The sequence below is a fragment of the Salmo salar genome, chromosome ssa11, assembly GCF_905237065.1.
Source record: "Salmo salar chromosome ssa11, Ssal_v3.1, whole genome shotgun sequence".
In the NCBI taxonomy this organism is placed as follows: Eukaryota; Metazoa; Chordata; class Actinopteri; order Salmoniformes; family Salmonidae; genus Salmo; species Salmo salar.
The window spans coordinates 96,331,667-96,347,314 of record NC_059452.1 but is presented as its reverse complement, the minus strand read 5'-3'; the positions used below and the strand labels follow the sequence as shown (position 1 = coordinate 96,347,314).

The 15,648-nt window shown below is 42.7% G+C and overlaps 1 protein-coding gene across 1 annotated transcript; it reads left to right on the top strand.

The window, feature by feature from the left end:
* Positions 1-27: 27 nt before the first annotated feature.
* On the top strand, positions 28-14,682 carry LOC106563749 (serine/threonine-protein kinase 26). Its single transcript, XM_014129587.2, has 11 exons — positions 28-484; positions 2,864-3,094; positions 9,186-9,242; positions 9,325-9,433; positions 11,238-11,395; positions 11,742-11,927; positions 12,039-12,187; positions 12,321-12,417; positions 12,499-12,561; positions 12,652-12,785; positions 13,033-14,682. The coding sequence occupies exons 1-11, from the start codon at positions 434-436 to the stop codon at positions 13,046-13,048; spliced, it is 1,251 nt and encodes a 416-aa protein (XP_013985062.1). The 5' UTR covers positions 28-433; the 3' UTR covers positions 13,049-14,682.
* The last annotated feature ends 966 nt before the right edge of the window (positions 14,683-15,648 follow it).

Here is a 15,648-nt window from a genome sequence, read left to right as displayed (position 1 = left end):
GCTGATAACTTCAGCCAGCCACATCAACGCGGGTCTGACTGACAAGTCGTCGACTGCTGTCTTTTGGAGTGCGTTTGTACTCGCTAAATCCACAGATGAATAGCCTGTCGTAACATCTAAGACATTGCTTTACAACTATTAATTATATATTTTTAACATCTAGGTCGATTGTCATCATGGAACGAAATAGTCGCCTGTTGTTTTGAAGTAGCTAGCTGGGTAACGTTAGCTAGCAGTTAGCTACGACGACTTAATAGCAGCTGGCTAAGTCAAAGATACTGGTAACTAGCTCCTATTTGAGGTTACGTTGTTTTTCCAAAGGAAAAAAAGGTTGCTACGTCTAACTAGCGAATAACAAAAAGCAAACTACGTTAGCTAGCTAGTCTAGCTAGCTAAAACTATTCAATTGGTTGGCTTTCTGTTATTCCTTTGGATGCGGAAGATGGCCCAGTCACCGGGTGCGGTGCAAGTGCCTGGGATGCAGGTAAGTGGAGGCCTCCAACTTTTTCTACAACGAAACCATTTAGCTAGCTTGTGGCTAGCTGTGAAGCTAGTTAGCAAACGTTAGCTAACTTTCAAGGCGTTGCTAGTTAGTTCTAAAGTTACACACTAGTTAACTAACGTTACATTTTGTAACTAGCTGTCTCGGTGGTTGGCTTGCTAGATCGTTTTTGAGGGGCATTATGACACAAACAAATCAAAGTCAACTTGCTACCTTTTTATTAGCACTCAGGACCGCAGGTATTCAACGACAGTTCAGTGGAAGGAATGACAAATGTCTGCCATTGTGTAACAGGTGAGCTAAATGACCTAACGTTAGCTTAGCTTGCGTGGACTATCTGCTTGCCTTGTTTAGTATCTAGTTAACGTTAGTTGTCTAGAGAAGAAGTACCAGAGGTCTTTAGCTATATATTTTGAGGGTGGCGTTGGTCATCTTGGTAATCAAGGAAAGGCTAATTGGTAGGTGACGTTTCATAAAGGCACAAGTGTTCACCTCTGGTCGCCTGAAATTATATTTTGTGTATTCCTTGCCTTGTCAAATTTAGCTATACATGTCATTGTTTAGGCGGCCATAAGGTCACCGTTCCCTAGATTTGTGACTTGAAATAGGCCTAAGCTACTAGCTACAACTGTCCATTTACAGCCTGTAATCTGACATGGGTGAGAACCTTTCAGTGCAATAATGTTAGCGACATTATTTGGGCCCGTCTGTCATTGATGTGAACATCAGAGGGAAGATTGCTCCATGAAAACGTGTGTGTGGAGCTATAAGACTACAGTTGAAAGCAGCAGCAGCATGACAAGGTAGCATGTCAGGTGAACAGGTCAGGGTTCCATAGCCACAGGCAAAACAGTTGAAACTGGAGCAGCAACATGACCAGGTGGGACAGCCAGGAGTCATCAGGCAAGGTAGTCCTGAGGCATGGCCCTAGGGCTCAGGTCCTCGGGGAGAGATGGGAGCATACTTAAGTTCACACAGGACACCAGATAAGACAGGAGAAATTCACCAGATAGGACAGACTGACCCTAGACCCCCGGCACATAGACTATTGCAGCATAGATACCAGAGGCTGAGACGGGGGTCAGGGCACACTGTGGCCCTGTGATGATACCCCCGGACAGGGCCAACCGGGCAGGATATAACCCTGCCCACTTTGCCACAGCAAATTAATTCCTATCCAACTGTCTGTCTCCAGGGAGATCAGCAGCTCCCCTCTCCCATATGATTTCCTGTTGTTTTCTCATGTAGCCTGGTCATTAAGGCCTACCCGGAGTCCAAAGTCTGACGCTAAATCAGGCAGCAAGCCTTAATGTCTTGTGAAACTGGTATGATACTGCCAACTATGACCAGTAGCATTGGTCATGTTGAAGTGTTGTTCTGTAAGCTTGTAGAGGGTGTGGCCTGAGTTGAAATATTCCTTACCCTCTTGTCATCACCCTGGCTTCCTGTGGGTAACACCTGAGGTGGAGCTAGGCTAGTTGTCAACAGTGCAGGAAAATTGAAACGGCCCATTAGGACTGTTTGTGCACGTGTGTATGTTAGGCTAAATGTTTAGCATGCTGCATATTCTCTCCACAATGTGCATAGGGGCCTATTCTCTAAAGCTTTTAGTTTTGAATATAAAAAAAAGTTGATGTGTGAGACAAGGGGGCAGGCAGGATGCAGCCTCCTATCGCTGCTCTGGCCCTCTGTGACGCCATGAGCCGCGCTCTGCTCATCCAGACGTTGACACTGGTGCCATTCTAGGTAGTGCTGTCACACTGGAGCACAACACGCCCAAAGGTGTTGAAAGACAAGGAAGTCCTCTAGCCCTGCCTCTGTGCCAGGCAGTGCTATTAATAGTCAGGGCAGGGCTAGATCAAGGCTGATGCCTCTGACTTCTTCCACACTATCCAGATGAATAAATACACTAAGTCTGCCTTCTGGAACTGGAACCTCATTCTTCCTGTGTCAGGCGAGGTAGAGGGGTCGTGATGTGTCATGATGATATCAAGACACATCTGCTTCCCAGTGTTCTCAAGGCAGCACTCTCTCACCTTTGCTGAATTTGAAATGTTCCACATTTTGAATGAGGAAAGTTTTATAATAAGCTTAACAGAGAAGAAAGTGTGTCATTTATTTGGATCCACCAGGCTCCTTTTGGAAACATGCTTGTGGTTATTTAGGGATAGGCTACATTGCGGCAACAGTGCAGATTTATATGGATTTTCCTAATTGGGTATTTTTTATAAAATAGTTGATCATCAGTTTTATGTAATGGCCTATCATTAAAATGTTTTTTTTTTAAATTATTTTCTTTTACCTGATCCAACAGTATAAACTAGCTACATAACTTGTATGTCCTCGTCTCTCGACCTTCAGAACAGCCGGACGGACCCCGAGGAGCTGTTCACCAAGCTGGAGCGTATTGGGAAGGGCTCCTTTGGCGAGGTGTTCAAGGGCATCGACAACCGCACCCAGAAAGTGGTGGCCATCAAGACCATAGACCTGGAGGAAGCTGAGGATGAGATGGAGGACATCCAGCAGGAGATCACCGTGCTCAGCCAGTGTGACAGCCCCTACGTCACCAAGTACTATGGCTCCTATCTCAAGGTAACACACACTGCTTACTAGGAATTGATTGACAAATACCTGAACACAAGCAGTTAACAAAGCGTAGGCCCCACAGACTCTAGCATACAGCTTGCTGTTGCTTGGTGGAATGTTATCTCATACTTGGAGACCTCAGGCAATATTACACTCACAGCTGGGAGTGTAAATCAGCTACAATTCAACAGGAGGTGTTAATGTCTGTTCCTTCAAAATGATAGTGGATCAGTCTGTACCACAGAAATACAGTGTCACTTATCAGAAGACCCCTCTTTTACTATTTTACAATACCTGTATTTCTAGAAGAGGGAGATGTGATTTAACCCTGGTTAAATACCCCAGGGCCTTGAAATGTTACAATAACTCTGTGGAGGCTTTCATAAAAATATTTTCTTATATAAAACTATTCTAAATATATTGTCACCAAATAACTGATTTAAAACACACTGTTGTACAATGGTCTACAGTAGCCTCAACAGCAGTCTGTAGGGTAGCGCAATGGTGTAGCCGGAGGACAGCTTTTTTACATCCTCCTCTGGGTACATAGACTTCAATATAAAACCTAAGAGGCTCATGGTTCTCACCCCCTTCCATAGACTTGCACAGTAATTATGACAACTTCCGGAGGACGTCCTCCAACCTATCAGAGCTCTTGCAGCATGAACTGACATGTTGTCCATCCAATCAAAGGATCAGAGAAGGAATCTAGTACTGAAAGCACAAGCTACACCTAGCTACTGTAGCACTGCAGTGCATAAAATGTGGTGAGTAGTAGACTCAAAGAGAGAGCGGGACTATAGTTGAACAGTTTTTAACTAATTCCTTAACTTGAGGAGCAGCAGGAGTTTCATTTTCACACTGTGCTAGCTAATGCAGCTAATTTAGCCTACTCAACAACCTGACTCAGAGGAATGATATGTGTTAGCTAGATTGCTAATGCTATCCAACACTCCAACTTTTCCAAATCATTAAGTCCATGTAAGCTTTCGGTTTTATAAATGTATTGCCACCAGGGCCCGCTGGTGTAACTGCTTGTTGTACACTACTGCGTGATTGTACACATGGATTGGATTGTGGGTTTACTAACTCGTTAGTTTTAGTCACCATCATAGTCAAAATAGCTACTATCTAGGCTGTGTAGCGGTTATGGTATGAAGGTTTGGCTTATAGAGGTTTGTTCGCCTGGTCACAGACAGCTGTTGTGTTGTGCACAGAATTCCACAAGCAAAGGAAAAATGTGAGAGGAGAGCAGGTAGATGTGGTGATGCTGTTTTATGACTATGAAAGTGAACTGTGGGTGATTGGGTGTATTCCACCAATTCTGTTGCAAAACATTTCTTGAATGAAATGGGAATGGATCTACCTGAATTTGTCCAAAATAAACTTGTTTGGACTAATGATTACATCCTAGATCTGCTAAATGCAGTCAAGAGTGTGCAAGGCGCTTTTCAATGTGTCAATGTCTGTCACCTTGATTACTCCAGTTTTTGACGCGGCCTATTTTTATAAACATTAATTTGTAGGCTAGGTTGTAGCACCCTCATGATGTGTGTAAGCAGGCCTGGCATTTTGTGATTTTTAGGGACAAGGGGATTTGGCCTTCTAGAGGTGCCCATCTGCTAGGGCACCAAGGCCATTAACCAAAATAGCCAATTCATTTGATTTGAAAAACAGTAGTAATTCTGTTAAGAAAAACATAAGCCTATGTAAATGTCCATAAATAATTTGCCTACATGTTGAAGTGTAGGTGATAGCCTGTGTTGGCTACAGCCTGTCATGTCCAGACCAACGCTTACATGAGGGAGGCACCAGAAAATGTAGCCAGACTTTAATGAGACTTTTAATTACATACAGTGCATTCACATTTGTTTCATTTGTCTTCTAAAATGGATGAAATTATTTTTCCCTTTATCTATCTACACACAATACCCCATAATGACAAAGCGAAAACAGGTTATTAGAAATTTTTGCAAATGTATAAATAAATAAAAACGTATTTACATATTTATTCAGACCCTTTGCTATGACACTTGAAATTGAGCTCAGGTGCATCCTTTTTCCATTGGTCATCCTTGATGTTTCTACAGCTTGATTGGAGTCCGCCTGTGTTAAATTCAATTGATTGGACAGGCACACACCTCTCTCTATATAAGGTCCAAACGTTGACCGTGCATGTCAGAGGAATAACCAAGCCGTGAGGTCGAAGGAATTGTCCGTAGAGCTCCAAGACAGGATTGTGTCAAGGCACAGATCTGGGGAAGGGTACCAAAAAATGTCTGCAGCATTGAAGGTCCCTAAGAACACAGTGGCCTCCATCATTCTTTAAAGGAAGAAGTTTGAAACCACTAAGGCTCTTCCTAGAGCTGGCTGCCTGGCCAAACTGCGTAATCGGGGGAGAAGGGCCTTGGTCAGGGAGGTGACCAAGAACCCCATGGTCACTCTGAGAGAGCTCCAGAGTTCCTCTGTGGAGATGGGAGAGCCTTCCAGAACGACAACCATCTCTGCAGCACTTCACCAATCAGGCCTTTATGGTAGAGTGGCCAGACGGAAGCCACTCCTCAGTAAAAGGCACATGACAGCCTGCTTGGAGTTTGCCAAAAGGCACTTAGACTCTCAGACCATGAGAAACAAGAGTCTCTGGTCTGATGAAACCAAGATTCAACTGCATCAGCCTCATTGCCTTTTAAAATGTTATTGTATTTTTTTTATGTACAGTGGTTGTATGAATTAGGGATCTATCACATCCCACAACTGTCCCAGTGTATGTTTTGGAATATTTGTTTCTCACACAGAAGGACAAGCTGATCAATAGAACCTGTTTTTTTTGTACTATGCAGGATAGTAGATTGACACAGGCTAGTGCTTTTTGCTATTCTTTACTCATCTTGTTGGTTGACAGTCATGTGGACAGTTTTTCTAACATCTTCAATATGCGTATCGGAAATCTAGAAGGACACGTGCCTTTGCATCCCTATTGTCTGGCTTCGCTAGTCGCCTGCTTTGGCTTCGCTAGTCGCCTGCTTTGGCTTCGCTAGTCGCCTGCTTTGGCTTCGCTAGTCGCCAGTAAAGTAGAGAATCCCAGTGGAGAGAGGGGAACCGGCCAGGCAGAGACAGCAAGGGCGGTTCGTTCCTCCAGTGCCTTTCTATTCACCTTTACACCCCTGGGCCAGACTACACTCAATCATAGGACCTACTGAAGAGATGAGTCTTCAGTAAAGACTTAAAGGTCGAGACCGAGTCTGCGTCTCTCATATGGATAGGCAGACCATTTCATAAAAATGGAGCTCTATAGGAGAAAGCCCTGCCTCCAACTGTTTGCTTAGAAATTCTAAGGACAATTAGGAGGCCTGCGTCTTGTGACCGTAGCGTACGTGTAGGTATGTACGGCAGGACCAAATCGGGAAGATGGGTAGGAGCAAGCCCACATAATGATTTGTAGGTTAGCAGTAAAACCTTGAAATCAGCCCTTGCCTTAACAGGAAGCCAGTGTAGAGAGGCTAGCACTGGAGTAATATGATCTGGGTATTTGGGTTCTAGTCCAAGATCCTAGCAGCCGTGTTTAGCACTAACTGAAGTTTTAGTGCTTTATCCGGGTAGCCGGAAAGTAGGGCATTGCAGTAGTCTAACCTAGAAGTGACAAAAGCATGGATTAATTTTTCTGCATGATTTTTGTTATGTTACGTAGATGGAAAAAAAAGTGGTCCTTGAAACGGTCTTGATTTGTTCGTCAAAAGAGCGATCAGGGTCCAGAGTAACCCACTTTTATTTGAGACCACATCAAGATTCATTGTCAGATTCAACAGATGCTTGTTTCTTGGGATCTAAAACGAGCATCTCTGTTTTGTCTGAGTTTAAAAGTAGAACATTTGTCTGAAACACAGGCTTCCAGGGAGGGCAATTTTGGAGCTTCACCATGTTTCATCGAAATATACAGCTGTGTGTCATCCGCATAGCAGTGACAGTTAACATTGTGTTTCCGAATGACGTCACCAAGAGGTAAAATATATAATGAAAACAATAGTGGTCCTAAAACGGACCCTTGAGGAACACCGAAATTTACAGTTCATTTGTCAGAGGACAAACCATCCACAGAGACAAACTGATATCTTTCCAACAGACAAGATCTGGCCTGGTTTAGATCTTATCTGTGTAGACCAATTTGGGTTTCCAATCTCTCAAAGAATGTGGTGAACGATGGTATTTAAAGCAGCACTAAGGTCTAGGAGCACGAGGACAGATGCAGAGCCTCGGTCTGACGCCATTAAAAGGTAATTTACCACCTTCACAAGTGCAGTCTCAGTGCTATGATGGTGTCTAAAACCAGACTGAAGCGTTTCGTATACATTGTTTGTCTCCAGGAAGGCAGTGAGTTGCTGCGCAACAGCTTTTTCTAACATTTTTGAGAGGAATGGGGGATTCGATATAGGCCAATAGTTTTTATATTTTCTGGGTCAAGGTTTGGCTTTTTCAAGAGAGGCTTTATTACTGCCATTTTTAGTGGATAGGGAGCCGTTTGTGTTCAACATAGAAGGGCCAAGCACAGGAAGCAGCTCTTTCAGTAGTTTAGTTGGAATAGGGTCCAGTATGCAGCTTGACGGTTTAGAGGCCAGGACTATTTTCATCAATGTGTCAAGAGATATAGTATTAAAAAACCTGAGTGTCTCCCTTGATCATAAGTCCTGGCAGAGTTGTGCAGACTCAGGACAACTGAGCTTGGGAGGAATATGCAGATTTAAAGAGGAGTCCGTAATTTGCGTTCTAATGATCTTTTCGTCAAAGAACTTCATGAATTTGTCACTGCTGAAGTGAAAGCCATCCTGTCTTGGGGAATGCTGCTTTTTAGTTAGCTTTGCGACAGTATTAAAAATACATTTTGGATTGTTCTTATTTTCCTCAATTAAGTTGGAAAAATAGGATGATCGAGCAGCAGTGAGGGCTCTTCGATACTGCATGGTACCATCTTTTCAAGCTAGTCGGATGACTTCTAGTTCAGTGAACTATTTTGTTATAGCAAAGTTGGTAGCAACATGAAAATCTGTTGCAGCTCAAGTTGACTACGAAACCCCCAATGCTTTCTCTGGGCTGACTGGCTAGCTAACGTAGCTACACACAATACCATAGTTAATATCAGCATGTGAAGTAGCTAACTAGCTAGACAAACTGCACTTATAATTTAGGAGTCATCTCAGAGTTCAAGTTGCAGTTCGTGTATGCCCAGAGCTTCATGTGTGTATATATAGTCATTGGCCCAGAGCCAGTGCAGAGTATGTTGCTATGGCAACTACATCCCTTTTCCCACGTTTCCCATAGACACACAGGGCTCATTGAGACATGGTACTTGGAAGGAGAAACTGAGTTGAATAATTTGGTACAATGTTTAGGTTGAGCACATCTAAACCAAATATATTTTGTCAGGTCGTAAACGGGTGGATGTGTTCTAGACAGTATGCCCATACCATCTAAGTTATTGGCTAATTATGGGGATCTGGAGTGCAGGTAATTGTTTTAAACGTTATGAAATGTGATATGGGATACAACACTGTCCAGTGACGAGAATCATATGGCTATGACAGGTTCCAATACAATTTCCTGATTTTCAGACTGATCACTTAGCGGCAGGTAGCCTAGTGGTTAGAGCGTTGGACTAGTAACTGAAAGGTTGCAAGATCGAATCCCTGAGCTGACAAGGTAAAAATCTGTCATTCTGCCCCAGAACAAGGCACTTAACCCACTGTTCCTAGGCCGTCATTGAAAATAAGAATTTGTTCTTAACTGACTTGCCTGGTAAAATAAAAAAATATCATGGGCCTTTTTATTTTACCCAAATTGACAGAAGTTTCATGATTTTTATTTCTGGGGGTGGTTTATCCCTTTGTCATTTTATGTTTATTGAATAGAGAGGTAGAGGTGGCGTGGGCTGGATTCAAACCCATGCTGCAGCGGTACATTGTTTACCAGAGGCAACTGCCTAGACCTCTAGGCCATCCTAAGACATTCTGCATGGAACAACATGTTTACAGCCATGTGTATCCCCTAGGAAGACGTTGGTATTAGAATGTCTAATGAGTGTCTCTCTCTCTCTCTCTCTGTACAGGGCAGTAAACTATGGATCATTATGGAGTACCTTGGTGGTGGCTCAGCTCTGGACCTGGTAAGAGATGCAATATGTGAACATGTACAATGTCTGTCGGTGGATTTGTCTACTGGGTGTGTTCACTGTGTTTTGTGTGTAGCTGCGAGCAGGGCCCTTTGATGAGTTCCAGATTGCCACCATGCTGAAGGAGATCTTGAAGGGCCTGGACTACCTCCACTCCGAGAGGAAGATCCACAGAGATATCAAAGGTGCGTGTCATCACGTCCAGCATGTAGGATATCTCGGACAGAGGCGAGCTACAGCAGTACAGGGTTAAAGCTGCCATGTCCGTTTTCCATATTGAAACAACGACATTACTTCAAACAATGAACATGTTTTTTTCCTCCCCATCAGACATCATTGCACGGTAGAACAGCAGAATGTCCACATTTTTTTTACCACGATTCAGAATCTAACTGCCCAGTTTAAAAACCCATAAGATGTATCTGTGGCGACCAGTGGTGCAGTTTCACCTAATCCTGGATTTCAGCTTTAACCTCTCTTGGGGAGGTGGGACGCTAGCCTCCCACCCACGGTTCACACTATTCAACAGCCAGTGAAAAATCAGAGCGCCAAATTCAAAACAACAAAATGTCATAATTCAAAGTTCTCAAACATACGACTATTTTACACCATTTTAAAGGTACACTTCTCCTTAATGTAACCACATTGTCCGATTTCAAAAAGGCTTTACGGCGAAAGCATAAAGTTAGATTATGTTAGGACAGGTACAACACAAGAAAAAACACACAGCCATTTTCCAAGCAGGAGAGGGGTCACAAATACCAGAAATTCAGCTAAAATTAAGCACTAACCTTTGACGATCTTCATCAGATGACACTCCTAGGACTCAATGTCAGACAATGCATGTATGTTTTGTTCGATAAAGTTCATATTTATATCCAAAAACAACATTTTACATTGGCGCGTGATGTTCAGAAAATATTTTGCCTCCAATACTGCCGGTGAATCAGCACAACAATTTACAAAAATACTCATCATAAACATTGATAAAATATTAAACTGTTATTCAAAGAATTATAGATAACCATCTCCTTTATGCAACTGCTGTAACAGATTTCAAAAAAGCTTCACAGGGAAAGCACACTTTGCAATAATCTGAGTACGGCGCTCAAACATACACCAGGCAATACAGATACCCGCCAAAATCATAAATAGCATTATAAATATTCACTTTCCTTTGATCTTCATCAGAAGGCACTTCCAGGAATCCCAGGTCCACAATAAATGTTGTTTTCTTAAATTATGGACATCATCGATGTCCACATACCTCCTTGTTGTTTGCGCGTTCAGTTAGCTACTCCAAATGTAGGAAGCGCGCCCAAAATTTCACGACAAAAAGTTCTATTTACGTTCATTGAAACATGTCAAACGTTGTATAGCATCAATCTTTAGGGCCTTTTTAACAACTTCAATAATATTCCAACCGGATGATTCCAATGTCTTGAAAAAACGTTTTGGAACACAGATACCTCGTCACGTGAATGCGCGCCACAAAACTCATGTCATTTTCTCAGTCACCAACTTCCTGGCCTCCTTGTTTGCTCTCTGTTCACTGCAAAAGCCTGAAACTAGGTTCTAAAGACTGTTGACATCTAGTAGAAGCCTTAGGAAGTGCAAAATGAACCCTAAGTCACTGTGTTAGATAGGCAATGACTTGAAAAGACTACAAGAACCAGATTTCCCACTTCCTGGTTGGATTTCTCAGGTTTTTGCCTGCCATATGAATTCTGTTATACTCAGACATCATTCAAACAGTTTTAGAAACTTCTGAGTGTTTTCTATCCAAATCTACTAATAATATGCATATTCTAGTTCCTGGGCCCGAGTAGTAGGCCGTTTAATTTGGGTACGTTTTTCATCCGGCCGTGAAAATACTGCCCCCTACCCAAGAGAGGTTAATATATCAGGTTGTCTCACCTTTTATGCCAGTGCTGTGTTTATTAATGTCAGTAATTGCTGTTGACATCATGACTGTGTATGGTTTGGCAGCGGCCAACGTTCTTCTGTCAGAGTGTGGCGAGGTGAAACTGGCAGACTTTGGCGTGGCGGGCCAGCTGACAGACACCCAGATCAAGCGCGAGACGTTTGTGGGAACGCCCTTCTGGATGGCCCCCGAGGTCATCCAACAGTCTGCCTACGACCACAAGGTTACCAGCTTTCTGTTCTCTTTAGTTTCTTCCTAAATAGTGTCCTACAGCTATAAATGATTCGTACAGACATCGACTTGGAGACATAACGCAGCTCTAAGCTCATGAAGGAATGATAATGCACTAAGCTAACTATTGGTTATACTATTAGGGGAAATAGATTGGGGTCATCGCGAGAGGTTGGGACTGCTTATCTAGGGGACTGGAGAGAAGAATGGGCTTGTCTTTAGTGGAAGACACTTAAGTTGAACTCTTTACTTTTCTACAACATAATGATGCTGCCAAATACTGCAATCTTACTCCCACACAATGACTACCTAACACACACACACACTCCCTCCTCCAGGCTGATATCTGGTCTCTGGGCATCACTGCCATCGAGCTGGCCAAGGGTGAGCCTCCCAACTCAGACATGCACCCCATGCGGGTCCTCTTCCTCATACCAAAGAACACACCACCCACACTCAGCGGAGACTTCTCCAAGACCTTCAAGGACTTTATAGACTCCTGCCTCAACAAAGACCCTTCATTTGTAAGTAAAATGCCCCAGCTTCCTCCCCATTTTGCGTTATTGAGTGGTAGTCCATTTGGTTGTTCTTGGTAAGCCTGCCTTTAATTGTGGGCTGATTGTCCCTCTGTATAGAGGCCAACAGCTAAGGAGCTGTTGAAGCACAAGTTCATAGTGAAGAATGCCAAGAGGACGTCCTACCTCACTGAGTTGATCGACCGGTTGAAACGCTGGAAGGCCGAGGGACACAGTGATGGAGACTCCAGCTCTGATGACTCTGACTCGTGAGTAGAGAAGGCTCTAAACAATGTATCACTGACTGACGGTTGGTAGAAATGTGATCGAAGACCCTTTCTGAACTAGAGTAAAGTTAAACCTGTAGATGATCCTTCCTGCTGTCTGTCGGTATGTTTCCAGGGAGTCCAGTAACAAGGAGAACAACTCCTCCCAGCCAGGCTGGTCCTTTACTACTGTTCGCAAGAAGAAAGAACCTAAGAAGGTGTCCAATGGAACGGTGAGTTGGCATCTGTGGGAGGAGTACGAAGAGAATGTTGTGTGTCTATAATGTTGTCCTCTGCTCTCCATTTGATGACAGGACCAAGACCTCCTGAAGAAATCTACCAGCTTGACCACTCTGGTTGCCCCAGTATTCACTGAGGTAGGGAAGGGTGAACTCTACATCCGCACTCTTTTATAAGTTGTAACGATGAGTAAATCCTCTATTGTTGTCTGTTTCCACCCCTTCTAGCTGAAGCTGCAGCGCAGGGATGGAGAGATGAAGGGAGTGATGGAGGACTTGGAGAAAAGCATCCACCTGGCTGAGGACATCTGCCCCGGAGTCACAGACAAGATGGTCAACCGCATCGTCGACAAGTTCCAGAGGTGAGTTGGGGGACAGGAGGGGAGTTGGGGGACAGGAGGGGAGTTGGGGGACAGGAGGGGAGTTGGGGGACAGGAGGGGAGTTGGGGGACAGGAGGGGAGTTGGGGATATAGTGCCAGTGGTTGGGAGCTGTGGAGATGACATGTTATATAGATATAGTGCCAGTGGTTGGGAGCTGTGGAGATGACATGTTATAACTTGGAGCAGGTGGCCTTCAACTGTGTTCTTCCTGTGGACTTTCCCATCAGATTGTCTGTCAGTTAGTGGCATGTGGAGGGCAGGTTTAGACGCTTGATGAGGACCACGCCTCCAGAGTGCATCATCAGCCTCTATGCCTTTTCCCATCATCCCCCATTCCTTTTCCCATCATCCCCCATGCCTCTCCTCTGATCAGCTCCCCCAGGACCAATGGATGCAGGGAAAGAGGGAGGACTCCTGCTGTGCACACTCACTGATCTTATAACCAAAAGGATATTTTTTAAATGTATATTTGTTGAAATATGTTTTGTTATGCTATTTTATTTAATCCCTTTAAAGTAGGCTCAAGCTAGTGCCCAAAGCAGAGCCTGTTACTGTTATGGTAGTCAATAGTATTTTAGTTTTGTAATATTTTAAGTCTGAGACAAAAAATAAACTCTAAGGTTGCAACATCAATCTTCTGCTGAGTATAAGACATAGCTACTTAAAGATATTTCAATTTTGAATTTATTTTTTACTGCTACTAAAAATGTTTAAGTAGCTATATTTTAGATGTTCAGTGTACTGCACTTGTTTCTGATGTCTAGCTTACCATCTTCATCATGTCACTTGTAGCATTTAGAAACCTGCTGTTTGGAGAACTGCATATCTAGTCAAACCACAGGAGTTCAGTACCTCTCTGCTGAGAGCAAGCCATGGTTGAGGAAAGACTCACACCAGTGAATGTCCAGAGAATCAAACTTCTGTTTGTGACAATTTGGAAAGGGGTCACTTGTTTGGGCATTGGGGAAAGATTGTATAGGAAATGGGTGGAGGACTTTGCTGCGCAAAAATGTATCACGCCCTCTCATTCCAAAAGATACAAATCATATCTATCTTATGGGATCTTAGCTCTATAAGGGGCAATCCTATTGGAACCTTCGGAGATCTGCTTCTGAAGGAAATATGCACTGCACACACTTTGAAGGGAGTGGAGCTTTTTCTAAATATGCTTGCTAGTTATTTCCCTGTTTCAGACTAGATCTCAAGGGAGATGGGGTACTTTTCTGTCTTAAAGACAATATGCTCTCCCTCTACCAAAAAATACTTGATGAGTGCTCAAGTGAAATGGCAATGTCGGTATTGTGGACGTGTAATGTTTGAAACATTGGTATGAGTCCTTGAGTACTCTCTACTGGGGAGTCGTGTATCTTTGAACAAATCCCAAATAAAGACTTTATTGGGAATTTTATCAGCCAAGCTCAAATGCATACAAAAGGGTGCCATCTTTGGTGTGGTGATGACACTGCCCCTTTTGGAGGAAGTATGCCAACTTAACATCCAACAGTGCCTAAAACTTAAGAATTGTAGTGATATTCTCTATTTAAACTTAAGAATTGCAGTGATATTCTCTATTTAATTGTGGTCATGTATCATCAAATGCATTAAATGGTAATAATACATTTTGCCAGAGTGTTTCAAGTTTTTAAAAGCAATAAGGTATTTGATCATTGCATATTTTTATATTTCCTCAAATGACATGCAGATGGCAAAACTACGATTATTTTTTTTGTTTATATTTCTGTATCTGAACTTTATAATGGAAACCGTGTTGACTTAGCTTTACAGGAAGCTGTCAAATGTATATATTGGATAGTCATTGCTTCAATCGTTAAATTCATTTTGGTTTGGTCTTGAAAAATAAATATTTAAATTATGAATTCCTGTGTTTTATTGATGTAATACACTTGTTATAATTAATTGGTTTTAGATTTAAAAGGTGATCGAATTGCTCCTGAATTGTAGTGTCGTTAATGCATTTCTTTTGAATGAATATTTATTTAATGTACATGTGAATAGGTTGGTTTAAGTTTTGACCAATAAGGTAGTTTGTTAAGCTGTGGCCAATGGGAGAGTTGACCTGGTTAACAGGAGGCCTGGGAAAGAGAAGTTGAAGAAAGATGGAGAGATATCAGTGTTGGTGAAGAAAAACTGAAAGAAGACTATAAAAATGGAACAAAACCCATATCTACTGAGATTTGAAGGGAAATACTGATTTTATTGTGTAGAAGAGTATTTTGTTAATTAAGGACTTCATAGAGACTGAAGCTACTGTCTCACATCGTGGAGGTATTTGACAGCTCGAGGTTAGCCTAGCATCGTGCGAGACTTGGAGAGAATTGCTTGTGGAAGATTAACGACTTTGTTTCCATGGGATATCTGTTGCTGCTTAGGAGTACTGTCTGTTCATTGATAGCTGTGGATCTTGTGAGGACACCTGCACGGAACTGCTTTACTTTGCTGAGGAAATATCTACAAGTAATATAACCACAACGGTGGGGTGCTTCGGGACTTTGTGTGTCGTTTTTTAGCTCCAACATGCGCCAACAGGTTTAAGCAAGCTTGCCAGAAATTTGGACATGGGTTGTGAGAAGTCATTGGGGTTTATTCTTTTTTATTTTATTTTGTGGTACATGTACTATGTCTGTTTACAATAGGAATTCTTATTGGAGATGTCCTCACCTAATAGCCCATGCTGTTGCATCAGTGTCTTTGACATTCAACAGCTATGGTGGACAAGTCTAGTATTCACATCTGTAGTCAGCTGCACAGGAAAAGTGATTCACAAAAATAAGTCCTTGTTTCTTCCACAATCCTTGCAGTTTTTGGAACCAACGTCTATGCAG